Here is an 18,479-nt window from a genome sequence, read left to right as displayed (position 1 = left end):
ACAGGATGCTGAAGATGGCTGAACTTACTTCTTTTAACCATTAATCACGGGAGATCAAAGAACTTTCCAAATGACTTTAATTAAAGACAATTCAGTGGACGTTCATCATCCTCCAATGCTAGGTGCCAGTGAAAGTCCGCCATCGAAACGTTGTGTCTCTAATAAACTCTTTTTTTGTTCAATTTCATGTATAAAACATTTTAAACATGTATTATTTAAAAAAAGAAAAAAAGGTAACAGTGCAGAAAATAGATAAAGTAAAACAATGACGTTGACTGAGTAGGACAGTAACCGTGATGTTATAGTAAAAAGGGAAGCACAGGTAAGAATAAACCAACTGTCTCTTTATTTTTTGGTCAAATTGCCTTGTGGTCAACACATGCTGGTTCAAAAACGACAGCAGCATTATGTTCTGTCATAAATAAGTTACAAATTAAACATGAACATTAAATACAGTCTGTATCAATAACCAAGATCAGAAACACAGATAACTAACTAAATGTATGGTTTGAATACACTTACACTGCCATCTACCGGTAGAAATGGTAAACACACTCATTACATAGAACATTTCTTCCAGTATTTCTGTTTTTTTTTCCGACTAAACTAGAAAACAAACGAACAGACCAATGTCTCACACGTGATTAAACAACCTCTTCAATTCTGAGGAAAGACCTGTAACAAGTCGATCTGCTGTGGTTTAACTTTAGATGAACTGGTGATAAACTGGTGATAAACGTCACAGCAGCGCCCCTAATGGCTCGAGCGCGTGCACGCACGGAAGCAGACTTACGTCACCAGAACCCCAAAGATGGCGGCGTTAGTAGGTGAGTGGTGTTTTGATTAAACGTACACACTTTTAATCCACATTAGAGTGTTTTCAGACTTTTGTTTCTTGCCGTGTTTGACAGACAAAGCCCTTAAATGTGCATTCACTAGTGGTTTGACTGTATCGGAGTTCAGATTTTTCACTTTTAGTGAATCCGCGCACTGACCTTGCGCTGTCTGCGTTAGCATGGCGGCGGACCCGTTGAGCACTGACGGGCACTCCAGCTACTGTCTAAAGCTTTATATGTCACATTTAAATACACATGTCCTCTTGAAACGGACCACGGTGTGTGTTATTTCTGTAAGTTGTCATCAGTGGGTGTGCCATACTAAATATGTCCTTAGAATCAGTGCGTGTCATCCGCAAAGTGTTCGGTCGTCTTACCAAACTAGCCTTGAAAAGCGGTCATTTTGGGGTTCACGCCTGTATTTGCAAACAATATGTTTGTGAATTATTACTCAAGAGCTTCTGGATACCGCGAGAGACGCTACTTTTCTATTCGGCATTACACACACCAAGCAGCACCAAGTATTAGTCTATAGTTAAACTATTTTAATGTAGCTTCCAGTACAACATGAATTGACTTTTAACATGTAGCTAAAATATAAGACAAAGGAAGTTTATTTGTGTGCCACACATAAAACCATTAAAAGCATCAAAACATAATGCAGAAGAAAACAAGATTTAAACACCTTTACAGGAAAGAACCAAACAATGTAATGAAAGTTGCAGTGCAGTTTGGGTTTAGGGCAGGTATTGCTATAAAAACTGTATGAATGTAATCTTCATTTACTCATAACCAGTAACATATAGACCGATATTTACACATCTGAGTAAAATCTCACATTATACTGTTTTATTATAAGACCAAAACTATTGAAATGGCCCTAGTGGTTGCAGAGATACACCCAGTTTAGTTTGGTTTTGCAATTTTCGAGCAGCGGCCTAAACATAGGTTGGTTTTGTAAGATGTAGAAATTGATGAATATCCTTAAATCTGGTTTAATTAAAGGCAACAGTAAAGCAAAAAGTCTTTAATCTTGATCTATGTACAGGCTTAACAGGTTACATTTTTATGTGGTACCACTGTTGTTGTTGCTGCTTCATAGCTATGTAACGAGTTATGTCACACCAGAATGCACAGCTGTTATAATGCATCTTAATTAGTTAGAATGTATCACTGTTATTAAACAATTTCTTCAGTTTGTGAAATGCTTTTGTTTTTCCAGCGCCACGCCTGGCCCTGTTTGGCTCCTTTTCAAGGTAAGAACCTTCTCATCCTTTATCAAATCCATCCCGCTGATCCGACAGCTGCTTTCGTGTTATACCTTTTACAGGATGGAGTTGGTCTTTCATATCCATTCAAACACATGTATTTAATTTGTTGGAATGCATGCTATGAGTAAGATATGTACACATCAACTTTATCCATTTCGTCTTAAGTCATTCAATGTTTTTTTTCACAGGCCTACTTCAGTGTTTGCTGTTTATCAGAGGAGTCTGCACAACAGTGCAAAAAGCGAGAATACCACCACAAGGTGAGTTTATCGAATATACTCTGGTGTAAATATGCAAATGAAGCGCAGACCCTCGGTAAACACTCTGCACATGGTGAAGATCCCCTCCATCCTTCTGTCGCAGTGTGGTTCCAGTCAGAGCGAGGAGCACAGCAGTGGCAGCAGCCAAGCCGGCAGCTGTAGCCAGCAGCAAGGGGGAGTATGCCATCACCAAGCTGGACGACTTGGTTAACTGGGCACGCAGGGTGAGTAGATGAGAGGCTGTCGGCGATGTTAACACCCACATGTGAGAAGTGTTGTGATCTCTTCGTCACTCGTATAAAATTGACAGCTTTTTGTCATCTGAATTTCATCTTTCTGAGATCGTGAAGTGTCTGAGTTGAATACTAATGAACAGTATGTTGGCGTTTAAATAGCACTTACCTGTAGAGCACTTACCTGTACTTACCTGTATACTTACCTGTATAGCACTTTGTATAGTTTGGCTCACTTGAAGAAATTGTGCTTTCTTGATTCTTGTTCTGAGTTTATAATCTCATGGTTGAATGCATTTGTTGTAAGTCGCTTTGGATAACAGCGTCAGCTAAATTAAAGTAAATGTAATGTGTCAGAGGTCTGACGCGAAAGGCAAATAAAAGAGTTGCTGACAAGCCAGAGAGTTGTTACTGACTAACGCAGCTCAACTATGTGATGGAGCAACCCACGATGGTTTTGAAGTAATTGAACAGTGCTTTTTAAGTTAGGATTTTGGGTCAGAACCACGTGCACCTGGATGGAGTTGCTGCTCTGTAAATGTTTTGGTGACTCCTTGCTGCTCTGCTACCCTCTCAGAGCTCTCTGTGGCCGATGACCTTCGGCCTGGCATGTTGCGCCGTGGAGATGATGCACATGGCGGCGCCTCGTTACGACATGGACCGATTCGGTGTGGTGTTCAGAGCAAGTCCCAGACAATCCGATGTCATGATTGTGGCGGGAACGTTGACCAATAAGATGGCTCCGGCTCTGCGAAAGGTGAGGGAGAGCAGCAGCATCTTACATATAAAGTGTAATTAAACTTATTGCGCAATAACACCCCAAACGCGGTCGCTGGTTTAATGCAAGGAAATGGAGAAAAAAAACAATGATTAGACATAGCGTTTCTTTGTCATGCTCAAATACACAGTCAGTTTCTCTCTCAGCCTGTTCTGTCTGCAGGATGTTAGTGCTGAGAACAGTAAAGCTATTTTAATGCCGGCTGGATTATGACCAGCCTGTCGCTGGATCGGTAAACTGGCATGAAGCTCTCCTCCAGCTGAGATAACAGATTAGTTCTTAGTCAGACATTATATAAGAGTGACGGAACCGCTGCGTCTTGCCAACAGGTGTACGATCAGATGCCCGAGCCCAGATACGTCATTTCCATGGGAAGGTAAGCTAACAGCACTGCGCCCTCCTCTTCCTCAGCTTATTGTTTTGAATGCACCAACACCTGCCAGTCATCTGTAGTCCTTTATGTATCAGCTGATCGGATTTAACATAAACTCTGAATGTTCAGCGCAGCTGTGATTTGGTTTACACCTGATTTTGTCCACTGTTCTTGTTTCTGCTTTCGTACTTTCTGATTCCTACTCTACTCGAGACCTTTTCGATCAGCATCTTGACAACAGTGCCCTCCTAATATATAAAGCTGTTTTTAATTCATTGTTTCTGTTTCGCTGATTGTGTTTTTGTAAATGTTTCATATTTCATGTCTTAATCTCAATTAGACTGCCTGATTTAAATAAATCATGTGTCTTCTCTTCCAGCTGTGCTAACGGAGGAGGCTACTACCACTACTCCTACGCTGTCGTCAGAGGCTGCGACCGAATCATACCGGTGGACATTTATGTTCCAGGTAATATTTACCGCCAAATATCGAAATTATGAAATCTACAAATTCCTTATAAACAGCATTGAAAAATATCAAACATACACTTTTTTTGCCAAAAGTATGTGGCATCTTTGGATTAATACTAATGCAATAGCATTTTATTACATTTGATTATTGGTCATAGCTGTACTGGGATTATTAATAAATACTGGTAATATTTGCAGTGCCGGCAGTACTTGTCTTCTGTCAGTATGTATGTAAATACATTCATAACGATAGGCGAGTACTGTCATTATTCAATGTCTTGCTGACATGCAGATCAATGTGCGTCATCAGTAGCCAATTATATCAAGCCATTATCAGATGGGATAACTCTGTGCCATCACGGCTCTGTTCAGTGGAAATATCCCTGAAACAATAAGTTTCTCATTTTATTTTCCCACCTGTCCTCAGGTTGCCCCCCCACTGCCGAGGCTCTGCTCTACGGGACTTTACAGCTTCAGAAGAAAATCAAACGTGAGAAGAAGATGAGGATCTGGTATCGGAAGTGATTATGTTATGTGTGCGCTTGTATCTGGTTTGTAAATGTTGTATTTTAGGTTTCTTTTGGAGCGCCGCTCCTCCTCCATGTAAAGCTGCAGAATTTAACATCAATAAAGCATCGTTGTAATTTACCCACAGTGCACTGCCGCTTATTTTCAACCCAGCACAGCAGCGGCCGCTCACTTCCGTTCGTCTGAAGACGTTTAACCCACCGTTTAAATTCTAATTCAAGTAACTACATTTTATTTTTGATAATTTGTCATGGCCCTAAAAGAGAGATGCAAACATCCTTGATTGTCTTAAATATTGTTTGGAATAAACTGGGCTCACGTGAAAATAAATGATTTTAACATCTGGCGTCCTTCTTTCCGCTCAAGCCGTGTGGACGCCACTAGGTGGCTCCTGGGATCCCAAACTGACCTTCACTGTTCTGCGGTAACACTTAAGCGGCTAAAAGAAAAACACATTTTTAATGAAGTTTGCTGTTCTTGAAGTCGCCGTCTGCTAAAACACGATCAAAACCCACAGAGTGAAACACCAGAACACCAGGTCAAAGGTGGATTTCTTTGAGCTGCAGTATTTAGTGTTTTCAGCTAGAACTGGAAGCCATCTGCTCCAATTATGTATATGTAGAGAGGGCGAACACAGAGTTGCTTTTAAGCATCTTCAGTGTGAAGCAACAGACTCGCAGGTTCTGCCCTCGGTGCTGTTGAAGGGTTCTTCAACGAGACGCTTAATTCCTTCTGACCCTTTTGTTTTAAGTTGCTCTGGATGACGTTGTGTGGCTGTGCAGCAGCAACAACATTAAAGTAGAGGTTGACTGATAGAGGGGCTTTAAAGGCCAATAAAATTACAATAGTTTGGAGAAGGAAAAAAGCAGACGGCTGGTTAATCGACTGATATCAGAAGTTAATCACATGCAGACGGATATTTTCAGCAAAGTGGTCCTCAAATGATTAGATATGGCTTTTTATAGTGAGTCACAGCATGCTTTTGGTCAAGCCACAGTTCAAGTCTTCAGTCTAATGTGTTAATGTCAATGTATAACTAAATACCCTTATCATGCTTATCATTTATTTATTGAACTGTCTTCAATAAAGTTAAGTTTATTCAAATATATCACATGTACACGTTCACACTGGCGTCCCTGTGTGAACCGTGGTTGTGCTGCCAGCAGCCGCTACAACATCCTCGTCGACCTCTTGTAGTTTACGATTATCGTACTGGTTAAAGATTGATTGACATGTGGTTTAAAACTGCATCTCCATAATGTGACAGCTGCTTACTGGGATTCTGGCTTTGGCTCCATTTTGGCTCCAGACCTCTTTTTTCCCTGTTTGAGTGTTTTTCCCTGTGTTTGAGTCGTTGTAGGAACCCCAAATTGATTCCAATACTTGTGTTTATTGTATGTATTTATTCAGCAAAGTCTTGGGGAAAAAATGTATATCTGCAAAAAAAAAAAAAAAACACTTTTAAAAGATATTTTGATCGTAACTATGAACATCCAGCATGATATGAGCCAGATTCCTGAAAAAAATACCTCCTGGAGCGGTTAATGAGACACCTTTTTGGAAAGATTAGGACCTACAGAATCAGAATCTGCAACAAAAATCTTAATAAAACAAAGTCTTGTTCTGTTACGAAGGAGTTTCAGTCAAAAAACTGTGTCGTTTGGTTCAAAAATGGAAAAATTACGTATTTTATGCCAAAAGATTGTCTGAATGGGGCATGCTGGGACTTAAAATGGGCGCGGGAGGGTTTTCACGCGGGGTTTCCAAAAGGTTAACACACATCCACGAGGCAGCAGTCACATGTTTGAGGCCCATCCCATTCCCCTCTCCAAACCGCAACCAATCAGGGTCGCATGGAGCCGGTCCGGGTGAAGGCATGCAGGGTTCACCCTGGACGGGTCGCCATTTTATCTGAGGGCGCATACAGAGACAGACAAACCATTCAGGCTCACATTCACACCTCCGGGCAATTTAGAGTTTCCACGTAACCTGAGCTGCATGTCTTTGGACTGTGGGAGGAAGCGGGAAAACCCCAGAGGGAAGCCACGCTGACACACAGGAGGGCCGGGGGCTCGAGCCCATAACCTCCACTGCACCGCCGTGCAGCGCCGCGTGTGAGGCCATTTTACAGGAAATAAAAGTCTGATATGCAATTAAGGGCTTTGTTCAATCTTTTAATTTGAAAAGAAAGTTGGTCCAATATGTGTGTGCGCTCAGCAGGACTCTGAAAAAACAAACTTTTGAATGACTTCAGACAAATCTGTGGTATTTCTTTACTACAATCACTTGTCGGATGACATATTTGCTAACACCAATATAGCTGATGACATTTCTATAAAAATAAATCATGTCAAGGAGCAAAAAACACAGTTGCATTAAAGATATTGCCGCTTGAGTATCACAAGAGATCATAAATCACAATCTATCACAAGATCATTTGTTTTTCACATCCCTGCAGATTACTAAATAGGGTCTCAACCTACTTTTATGGATTGTTATATCTACGCATGCAACTAACAACTGTTTTCAATATCAATCAATCATTTTTGTTGCCTATAAAAGGAAAATTATGAAAATGTTTAGTTTCCCATCTCTTTGAAAGTATCCTCACATTCCTTCTTTTATCTGACCAACAATTTAGAAACAAAACATATTCAGTTCACAACCAAATATCGGGAAGGAAAAACAGTTCATTTTCACATTTGAGAAATTGAAACCCGGAGAATATTTTGATATTTTTCTCCTTTGGGTTTCAGCGTCCTCTCTTCGCTGTGAGACCGGTTTCCGCCTGCTCATATTTCTCTGTAAGACTGTTGACATAACTTCTTAAAATATAACAGTCATGTGCTCATGAATCAGATCTGAGATCCGCCAGCTGCTGTAGTTTCCCACCTGACTGCAGCCGGTGTTGCATCATGCATCCATCTTATGATTCATGTGTCCTCACCAGGTGCTCGCTCATTCCCAGTGTTCAGATAAAACGGACCGTTATCTGCAGCTATAAAGTAAAACATACAGTGTGTTGCACTCTGTGTCTGTTTTACTGGACTATTTACTAGCTGACAGATTGTTTCCATTCAGGCTTTTCACTATGCAACTCTTATTATTAAATGCGCATGACAACAGTGTGTTATGTTTATTGTGTAATAGTCTTTTTCTCAGTCTACAGGTGTGTTGTAAATCAAGTAAAAGAAGATGTTTTGACCTGCTCAATATCTCAGCTTTGGAGGTAATTTAAAATATAATTTTCCTTAAATGTTTATGTTTATTGTTTTTTTTTGTTGTAAAAAACTGCACATTAGGTTTGGAAAAGTGAACTGTTCTTACAATTTTTACATACTTGTATCTTAGTTGAGTATTTCCATGTTATACTCCTTTATACTTCCGCTCCACAACATCTTGGCGGGAAATATTGTACTTTTTATTCCACCATATTTATATGAAACTCATTCTTACATGATATGATGCAGTACTACCGATCGACCCCAATAGTATATCATGTATTTATAGTATAATAATCTGCATTTTGACAAACTAAATACTAAAAGCCTCTTACGTGAGAATAATATTCTAAAATGAAGGAGTTATTCTGCACATTCAGTACTTTTTACTTAAAGAACATTTTGTCAAAAATACTTTCAATTAAGTTACATATTTCAAGACTTTTACACGTGATGGAGTGTTTTTAGACTTTGTTAAGCGTACTTTCACTTAACCCGTTGAAAACTGTGGAACCAATTTTGTCTCCAGACCTCCTTTTCCAATACTTGTGTTTATTGTATGTATTTCTTCAGCAAAGTCTTCGGAAAAAAAAATGTATATCTGCAAAAAAAATCACTTTTAAAAGATATTTTGATCTTAACTATGAACATCCAGCGTGATATGAGCCAGATTTCCCAAAAATGCCTCCTAGAGTGTCAATAAGACACCTTTTAAGAAAGATTAGGACCTAAAGAATCAGAATCTGCAACAAAAATCACAATAAAACAAAGCCTTGGTCTGTTGTGTTCTGGTATTTATGTCAACGACGCAGTTAAGCATTAGTGATTTATTTGCTTTTTGGTCTAAAATCGGTAAAGACGTGACAAGAAGGATACTGGGTGATTTAAGCCTGAAAGACATCAGCCTCAGTGGGAGTGTGAATGCATTTTCGGTGGTTTCACGTGGTTTCTGTTTGCCGTTGTCTCGCATCTTTACTGCTGGGAAGAATACAATGTGTCAACGCACTGATACAGAAAAGTCTGCAGCTGAACAACGAAAACTAAACAAACAAAAACTAGAACTCAAATCAAAAGAAGTTAGTCTGTAAAGTTTGAAATTGAAACCACATGAATGCAATAAATGTATAACAAATACAAGCACCTGGTAGTCGGAGTTGTGTTTATTTAAAATATGGCAAACAGTGAAATAACCAGAGGGAGGCGGTCAGGGGAGTCTTGTGAGAAGGCACATTATTGTAAAAAAAACCAAGAGAAAAGGTTGCAGCAACATTTTTGGACTTTAGTCCTTGACGATGGTCGGAGTGATCATCTTATTGAAGGAATAGTATTTGCATTCGGCGGGCGGGGCAATGTCCATGGTGGTGGTGCTAATCTTCTCCTTCTTGAAGCCGGCTTGCAGCAGATGCGGCACCTGGGTCTCCTGGAAATCATTAACAGACGGAGTTGGCGATTGTGACTTTATCAGGCGCTTGAGTCTGATCCCGTTTATTGTTGACCTTGAAATTATCGCAGCTTGTAACGCGGGCCTCACTCAGATCTGCTCTGATGGAGACGTGCACTCGGCGCTGTGCACCATGCATAAATATCAAACTCTCAACGGTCCCGTGGAAAAGACACGTCCCAGACCACGAAGGACTATGCCTCTGTTGACACAGGCACGTTGATGATTCACAGGATGATACGGTACTGATAGAGCTGTGCATTATTGCAGTATTCAGTAACTTCAACCATCTCATACTGAAGTAAATACCAAAACACTGTCTTATGAACCAACATGACTGACTAAAACTCTCCAGTGAATCAAACTTACGACATTTTGTGGGTAAGAGGATCAATGTTTAGAGTTTTTCTGATCATAGTCTCGACAAAAAGTGTTTGAAATAACTTTGACGACTTTAACTTGGTCCCAATTCTATGCCACATGCTATTTTAAAGCAGGTTTTTATGTTTCATCCATTCGTAGTGGAAATCGTTTTTATTTTCTGTTAATGGACACTATTTTCCCACAATGCACTGCACAAAGACAATGTATGAGTTGCTCACATCTCCGTAACATTTCAATGAATTCCAAACGTTGGAGTTTTCTAGTATTAAAGTATTAAATCTTTGTAAAATACATTTAATTGGCAGTAACCTTCTAAAGGTGCAGTTTAATTGACTTCCAACAGTGCTCCTATTGTGATATATTAGTTTATTTCATGCCAAATGCAAAAAACTGAACACTAGAAGGACTAGTACAAAGTACATGCTGTATAAGTATGCAGTTTGGAATTAGGACACCACTTTTTGTCTCCACGCTAACGCCCAACATGCAGCGACTTCCACAGAAAAGAAGTATAGAAAAAGTAAACGTAAAGAAAAAAAGTATGGATTGTAACTAAGAAAACAGCACAATGCAGTAACGCAAAGGTTGTACAGTTTCAGATGAGTTGAATGAAGTTGAATTCATTTTCCCCGAGGGCGTGATGAATGTTACCGACCTCAAACATCTTCTCGATGTTGTCGTATTTGGTCTTGAGCAGCTCGCCCCAGGAGGTCAGGTTGCAGTAGGTGAGGACGCCGCCAGACTTCAGCATCCTGTGAGCGTGACCCTGCAGAGACACACAAATCCACCAGCCCTTTAGCCCCATCGAGACGTGTGCACAACACAATATCCTAACCTTTAAGTCAATAATTGGGTTTATTAAGGCATCTATTGTACTGTTACTCAGTATCTTTTATACACTTTAACGGCTTACCTTGATGAAGTCAAACTGATGAGTGTGCCACGTCTCCTCTGACAGAGGGTACGTGTCATAAAGGATACCTGAGTGTGGAAGGACACCGTGTGAGCAGAGTGCATACAACAAGAAACTCATTCAGTTTTATACGCGTGTTGTTTTTCCGCTTCTTAATATTTTGAATTTGTGAAACGTGTTCGCCTGTGATCTCAGACACCAGCGGCTGAAGTGTGGAGGACACTTATTATGCATCCTCACACTGACTTTCAGCAAATCAATGACTTAAACTGAGTGGCATAACGAGGGGGCGGTAATGTTTTATGCATCCTGATGACGTAACTGATACTCCTCTCATCGGAGTTTGATGAAGTGTTGTGGCCGTTGGTTCATAAACAGATTTCTTTGATTTGCACCAATGCTCTGCTGCTTTTCTTCACAACATAGTAAGATGTAATGCAAACCCGTGAGCTGAATGTGTGGTTTGATTTCTTACCGTCAAAGTGGTTGTCCGGCAGGGTGGGAACCACGTTCTCCCAAAGGCCCTTCAGAGGGACGACCTGCAGCAACATGAACGCCACCGTCACTCATCTTCACTTTGGTAACTTTGAAATGGACGTGCAAAAACAACACAAACGGCTCTGAACAAACAACACAGATAATATTGGCAGTTGGCTCTGCTGACCTTATGTGGCTGAGACTTGGCCCAGTTCTCCAGTCTGGCAAAGACACCGTCGTTGCACTCGATGATCCAGTGCTCCTCGATGGGGTAAGACTCCAGCTTAGTGGCGGCGATGGCCATGCCAAAGCCGATCTCCAGAACACGACCGCCTACCAGACAAGAACCCGACGACCAAACAATGCAAGGAGAAAATGAGAAAAAATGTCCTTGGATGGCTCGGTGGTGCGATACTGTTTATCTCCGTACTTTTGTGACCAACTGGTGATTGTCAATGAAACACTGTGACATTCATTTCCCATATCAAAGAATAATTCCCACACTAAGGAAGGGGTTAATGTCTCGTTGGGGCTCAGTCACATAGCGACAGCATTAGTTTTGGTCTCGTAGACAAGCAAGACTAAAGACCAAAGATTTGTGTAGTTTGCGGTTGTAGTGTTCTGCCTCTGTTGGGTGTGGAGGGAAAGCCAGTTGGTTGTAACATGTGGTGCAACCGTAAAAGTCAAAGGGTTTCATTTTCTTTCAGAGAAGCATATAAATAGATGAGGGGTAAAGGCTATTAGTTGTTGCTTGACCCCCTTCATGATGATTTACTCAGGCATTAATTAGCAACTCAGAGTAATGTTAACATTTTAGTTGTCACTCTTTTATTTCTGAAACTTTTCTGCTGTGGTCTCGGCCCGATTTTCCTCAGAAAATACATTTTAATCTTAATGAGACCTTAATATCACATACAATGTGTTGCATGTTATGTCAGACAAAACTACTAAAAATATATTTTAAGTGAAAGTTAGAATCTGATTATTGCTTCAAATGATTTAGTCCTCTCACAAATGTGGTTTGCGTGTCACTTTTATCAAAAGAAATCTCAGTAAATGCTGAAATAATCAATTTAAATATGCAATTTGGTATTAATCCAGTTATATTGTGAATACATTGAATGTGCTGGGTTAACCAGCATACAGAACAGTTGTACAGTGTTGTGCAGACACTTTTAGTGCACATGCTTGTCCCTTCCCATATGTCTGACAGGGTGTGTGTGGATCAGTCTATGTTTTTTGGTACACAGCTCAGAGCAGATGAGCTGTTTCACCCTAGGGGCTTCTTAGCCTGTTCCCATGAGGAGAGGAACAGCTGCTGTAGTACTCACACAGCACCGAGCACCACGCTGCTCACACTCACGTGTCCTCCAGATCATTTCACAAAATACTCAAAATTTGTATTTTTTAATTAGCCTGAAACATTATCACACCTTTGCTTTTAGGTATCAACATAGTTTCGAAAGTCATGAATGCTTTCATGTTATTTTCCTTTCCATTAAAAACGTTTGGATTACATTTTCTTTCTTTTTTTTTATTAAGTCAGTATATGAGGATAGTCAAAATCTGAGATTCACATTAGTTGTAATGCCATTCACCTTTTTGGAAATTATTTAACGTTTCCTTTGGAGGGAGGGGAATTGGACAGGAAGAGTGCACAACTAAATAAATAGATAGACAGATAACATTTTCGAGCAAATTGTCTACTCAAGTACGCAATATGCATAACAAGTACAGCTTTTGGGGAATAGTGTACTGGTTTTCTGTGTATTGAGGACACAGATTATTCACCTGTCAGCGACATTTAAAATGATATAGTGTGATATTGATATGCACATTTATATTTAGGAAACGAATGAACATAATTTTAACGACAAATAACTTGTTGTTTAACTAAATGTCTCAGCAAAACTGCTATTTTGTGGTAGGAGCCCCTCATCAGAAAAGTACGGTGTCCGATGATGGACAAGGAGTCCCTTCCCTGAAATGATGACTTTTTACCTTTTGAGGCTGCAACGGTTGACAGGGAATGCATGTACGGGGTCTCCCAGCGTTCCATCACGGGTTTTCCCATGATCTCCAAGTGCGTGTCGGTCTCATCGTAGCCGGCGCTCGCGTCGTGCCAGGAGGTCTTGCAGTCCTCTCCCTTGCTGAATATGGGCTGCGCCGCGGTGCTCATTTTGTGTTGATAAGGAGGAGGCAGTGGTGGTTGTTTGGTTCTGCTGAACGGGTTGTGACTGTGTCTCCTCGCGAAAGAGTAAAAGACACGAGGAGGCAGTTTATATCGGGCTCAGAAGTGCTGACTCCGCGTAATTTCCACTACGGGTCAAACGCTCGCGCACATTCCCGGTGTGAGTGAGGTCGAGGAGGGTCCGTGTTGGCGTCCAAGATCCTCTGTCGAGAAGATGACTCACTGTGTGGTGAACAACTGGCTGCTTCCGCATGCAGTGAACCTGTTAAACCAAGAAGCAGCGCAAACATGTTAGTTTCCAAATCCCCTAGGGGGATTTGCACAAGTGTTTTATACCGTACGCATGCCAAAAAATGGTTTATATATACTTAATCATAGCCCAACCGAAAACCTCAATTGTTTATTTTTTGCACTTTAACATGTCTACTTTGAACGGCACATTACTGCACTGTACTGAATGAGTATATTATTGTCGGAATGAAACTGGTGCTGGTGTTTATAACCTGCACTTGCACTGTTTGTAGCTTCAGTGTTAAATGCATAGCTGTTCATTGTATTTGTAATACTTTCTGGACAACAGTCTACTACTCCTTTTAAAAAGAAAATATTTGTTTATTAACTTGAAAGAAAGACCAGGTTTGTTCTGAACTGAATCACGCTTCATTTGGCCTTCTGACTCCTTAAGTGGTTTTCTTGTTTAGCATAGACTGAACATCAGCAGAGTGAGACCTCTTTTTTCATGCTCTCTGTACATGGACAGCTGAAGGAAACTATAGTTCACTGGATCTCAATCACATTTGTGTAGACAATTACTTGATTTATTTCGAAAATAATTAATTGATCCATTGAAAATATAGAATATATATCGTCCTACAATGGGGTTTCAGGTTCTCATAATGCTCTGATGAATACAGCGACGCTGTAATTCTAGGATCATATTTTATTTTGTATTTAGTGTGTCAAACATTTCATTTAAAAATGATAGACCTGCAAACTCTGACAACTTCTAACAAACCATAATTGAACTCAACTTTTCAATGTCACGTATCCTCTTACAGTGTGTTGTGTGACTCACTGCACAAGGAGACAGAACGACTTTAAAAAAAAATTTAAAAAAAAGGATCATCTCATCTTCACAGCCCCTCTGCCCGGGTTACCCATCATCCCCTTCACTCCCATTAGGAGAAGCTAAGAGGGGCCGGCTCCTCGGTGAGGGTCCTCATCAAATCGCTGGTTTTCATCCTACCGCTCTCACACGAGGCTCTTCATCCACACTGCCTTTGAATAGTACTTGTTTCCACAGAAGCTCACATTCATGCAGCAAACTGCAGCACTCTGACACGGAAAACAATAAACCTTTTTTTTTTTTTTTTTGCAGTTCTCAAATGTTGTCATGACACAGATCTCCCAAAAAGCCCATCAGAAACCTTTTACTGAGATTTAGCTCCAGGAAATGTTTCACTTTGGCAGATGAGTGAGACCTAACTGATATCATTTTGGATAATTTCAGTTACAGTACTTTCAAGAAATAGCAGTTAGTTATGCCAATGCATAACATTAGCATGTTGCTAACCCATCACACCGTTGTAATGGCCCTCGGACTGCTGGCTGCAACTGAAACCTGAAGGTGTCGTGTCCTTCTGTACTTTAGAGCCTTTCTTAAAACCACATGACGTAAAGACAAATAATAATAATAAAAAAGATCAAAAGACAGATTTTATTTGTGAATGAATAAATACAATTAATCAAAAACAACACAAAACTACAGTTTTTTATTAAAAGAGCTTGAAAAGACATTCAAACAACATACTATGATTGAAATGAAAATACTCCTGATGTTTACATTGCTTCATTGATCCATTATTTAATCATTCATTGAGGAACTCATTGAGAAATTGAACATTGTGGAAGGCCAGTGTAACTTCTTACATAATCTCTTCTTGTATCCCAATATTACTGGTTAATAATATACTTTATGCTTCTAAGATTTTCTTCAGAAAAGCACAAACCACATGCAGTTTATAATACCATATTGTTGTTAGACTGCCTCACATTTAGCTCCATAGAATTACACCGTATCATGTGACCTGCTTCACCACAGGTCTCCTGCGCCTCTTGCTGTTTTCCTCGAACATATAACATCCTGCGGCCCTCAGCGTTTCTCCAATAGGCTCAAACTATAAGGGACTTCCAGCTATCAAGAGTCAAAGGGCAGAAACAACTATTTGCAGGTCAACTAGATAAAACCAACTCATTTGACTATCAGCCAGTTCAGAGTATCCTTGTATTTTTTCAATTCACAAGCCGTATGGATCACATCTTTCAGAACGTATAACTATGGCCGTCCTCTGAAAATGTAGGAAATAATAGTTTTGAGAGAAGTTACAGTTATAGTAAATCTGTGATGAAGTAAAATACCTTCTGTCGTCTGAATGTGTTGTCATTTTAGTTTGTATTGCTCTGTCAAATCAGTCAATATTCATGATGTTATATATGATATTTGTGGATTTGGGATCCATGGGATTACAGCTCACTACAGCAAGAGGGTGCTGTTTTATCTTCAAAGCCTATGGAATTAAATCTTGAGGACTAATTGATGCCAATCCCAATCTGCACCTTTATGTTGTGTTGATTGTGTAACTCAGGTACTACTTTTACTTTACTAGAGTATTTCTCTTCTACACTACTTTATTCTTCTACTTCACAACATTTCAGAGAGAAATATTCTATTTTTTACTCCGCTACACATATTTGACAGATAAAGGTGCTAGTTACATTTATTTAAAAATGTAAAATAAAAACATGATATGATGCTCTACTACTGTATTACTAATTCAGTCAACAAACTATTTACGATTAGCATTGACAAACTACAACATTAAGTTCCTATTAGATGTATTTGCTGTAAAAACTGAACAATACTTTTGTACTGAGGATACATTTTTAACAGAATTAAGGACTTTTACTTGTAATGGAGTAATTGTATAATTCCAATAACGCTGGCTTCATGGCATTATGTTGTCTCAGGTGGATGGTTTCAGATTGACCTGGTCTTTCTGTACACACTGTACTGCTGTAAAGTTGCCTGTATGTTAAATGCCCTTGAATCCGGATTGAACTGTCACACATCATCTAACTGTGAAAGAGATTGTATTTAAAAAAAAATATGACCCACTAATTAGAAAACCTAGTATCTGTACATGCGACGTGTTTCACTGGCTCGCTACCGGACGACATAAAGACCCGCAACTCCATCAGTGCCTTAAAAAGCCAAATTGAAAAATGTACTAAAAGCTATTCAACCCTGGAACCACTGACTCTGCATTTTACTGTTTTTGCTTTGTATGCAGATATCCTCTGCTGTGTTAATGTCGTACCATGTGTCTTGTCCTGTTTTTCTGTGATTCTGTCCCTGTGTCTCTTTACTAATTAAATAAATAAACAACCAGAATGTAAAGCCCATAAAACAGAGGACATGAGGCCGTCATGACATTGTCCTCTCCTCCTCCTCCTGCTCCAAATTAACTCTTGATGAACACAGTAGCCGATCCCCTCTGAGAAACACCATCAAGCTGTTTCCCCCCCACATACAATAAATACAAAAAACTGTGTCGATGGACTCAGTCCCGGTGGAGAAAGGCTGTTATACATCTCGACTCACTGAAGCGTGACCTCATTTTGTCCTCTAAAAGTCATTAACGAAATAAAGGGAAACAAGACACTGACTGAGAAGGTGAATCTCATTCTGACATTACAGTACCAACTGGGAGTTGTGCACACGCTTGGGGAATACTCCAAAATGGATACCTGTTTCTATTTTTATTGTTCATTAGTTAGACAATTATTGCATGTTCCAAGCTTTTTGACTGACTTTGCGTAGGCAGCGTGTTGGGGAATGTGATGGTCCAGTCTTTATAATTAAGTATTACAAAAGGTACAGTGGAGTTGAATCTCCAGCACAATGTATTATATTATATCATCTGATCTTGGATTTTATCTCAATCTGTAAACTAACTTGATGTTGTGGAATAGAAAAGTGCAATATTATCCTCTGGAAATGTAAAATAGTAAAAGTAACAAGTAACTCCACATTGTATTTAAGTGCAGTACTTTAGTAAATGTATATAGAAAAAAACTTCGATTATATTTGATGTATGCATTCAACACATTATCAGCATTTAAGGAGCGGAGAAACTTTTGTTCAGTGGCGACAAGGATCAAACCACGAATGTTGTGGTTACAGGTCGAGTTGCTCTGAGCCACATGAGCAGCTTTACTGTGCAGAACACTCAGACTTTTGTCGCTTATCTTGTCACAGGCTATTTAAAAAAAAAAGTGAATTGTGCCTGAAAGGTGATATTTAATCACACCACATTATGTTCCACTTTTCTCCCTTAGATTTGCATTTCATTAATTAAATGTCACCATTTAATGCTTTCACATTACTTGTGAAAGCATTCTCCTCATCAGAAACTTTTGGTAATGGGAGTAACGTTGTTTACCTTCAATTTCAATTTTTGTTCATGTTGTATGCAGATCCCGCTTAAAATGAGCCTTGTTTTCTATTAGACTAAATGTTTAAGGAACACAATATGACATCACACCTCCTGCCCATGGACAGACCACTGCCAACAGGAAGATAACCATCAGATAAAACATTATCTTTTCTTATTATCCCACCAACAATAATCAGTCCACACGTTAGATATTTTGTTTTTTTTTGCTATCAAGCCATAATATCCTTTCATTGTTTTCATTATCATTTATTGCACTATTGTTTTGTTAGTTATTTTAATATGATCCTATACTATTTATTGGATACATATTGTGCATGTATATGTAAATATTGCTTTGTATGTGTATACATGCTGCTGTAACAAAACAATTTCCCCTTGCAGGATTGATAAAGTGTTTCTATTTATTGTTGTTGGGGCTGGTTTCTTTCTCAGGTTTTTCTTGTGAAAGTAATGTCCTGATGTGAATGCCTATAAGCCCCTCGGATGTACAGCAGCAGACCCCGCTGTGCACAGCAGTGCGGGCTGTTTTCATGTCCCTTTAAAGGCCGCGGCCCCCTGCAGCGTCGTCATTGCGCAGAACAGTTTG

General features: G+C 39.6%; 2 protein-coding genes across 2 annotated transcripts; one reads left to right on the top strand and one right to left on the bottom strand.

The window, feature by feature from the left end:
* Positions 1–781: 781 nt before the first annotated feature.
* On the top strand, positions 782–4,869 carry ndufs7 (NADH:ubiquinone oxidoreductase core subunit S7). Its single transcript, XM_068589817.1, has 8 exons — positions 782–827; positions 2,059–2,092; positions 2,296–2,367; positions 2,471–2,591; positions 3,178–3,357; positions 3,708–3,754; positions 4,131–4,219; positions 4,649–4,869. The coding sequence occupies exons 1-8, from the start codon at positions 812–814 to the stop codon at positions 4,744–4,746; spliced, it is 657 nt and encodes a 218-aa protein (XP_068445918.1). The 5' UTR covers positions 782–811; the 3' UTR covers positions 4,747–4,869.
* Positions 4,870–9,112: 4,243 nt separating this feature from the next.
* On the bottom strand, positions 9,113–13,526 carry gamt (guanidinoacetate N-methyltransferase). The gene is made up of 6 exons (XM_068590014.1): positions 13,187–13,526; positions 11,373–11,518; positions 11,184–11,247; positions 10,709–10,776; positions 10,451–10,561; positions 9,113–9,390 (listed from the first exon to the last, which is right to left on the bottom strand). The coding sequence occupies exons 1-6, from the start codon at positions 13,362–13,364 to the stop codon at positions 9,250–9,252; spliced, it is 708 nt and encodes a 235-aa protein (XP_068446115.1). The 5' UTR covers positions 13,365–13,526; the 3' UTR covers positions 9,113–9,249.
* Between the last annotated feature and the right edge of the window lie 4,953 nt (positions 13,527–18,479).

This window comes from Clinocottus analis, unplaced genomic scaffold (assembly GCF_023055335.1).
Source record: "Clinocottus analis isolate CAN_PGR_092001 unplaced genomic scaffold, fCliAna1.0.p SCAF_23, whole genome shotgun sequence".
Taxonomy (NCBI): Eukaryota; Metazoa; Chordata; class Actinopteri; order Perciformes; family Cottidae; genus Clinocottus; species Clinocottus analis.
The sequence above is the reverse complement of the archived record's forward strand: the minus strand, read 5'-3'. Positions and strand labels throughout refer to the sequence as shown.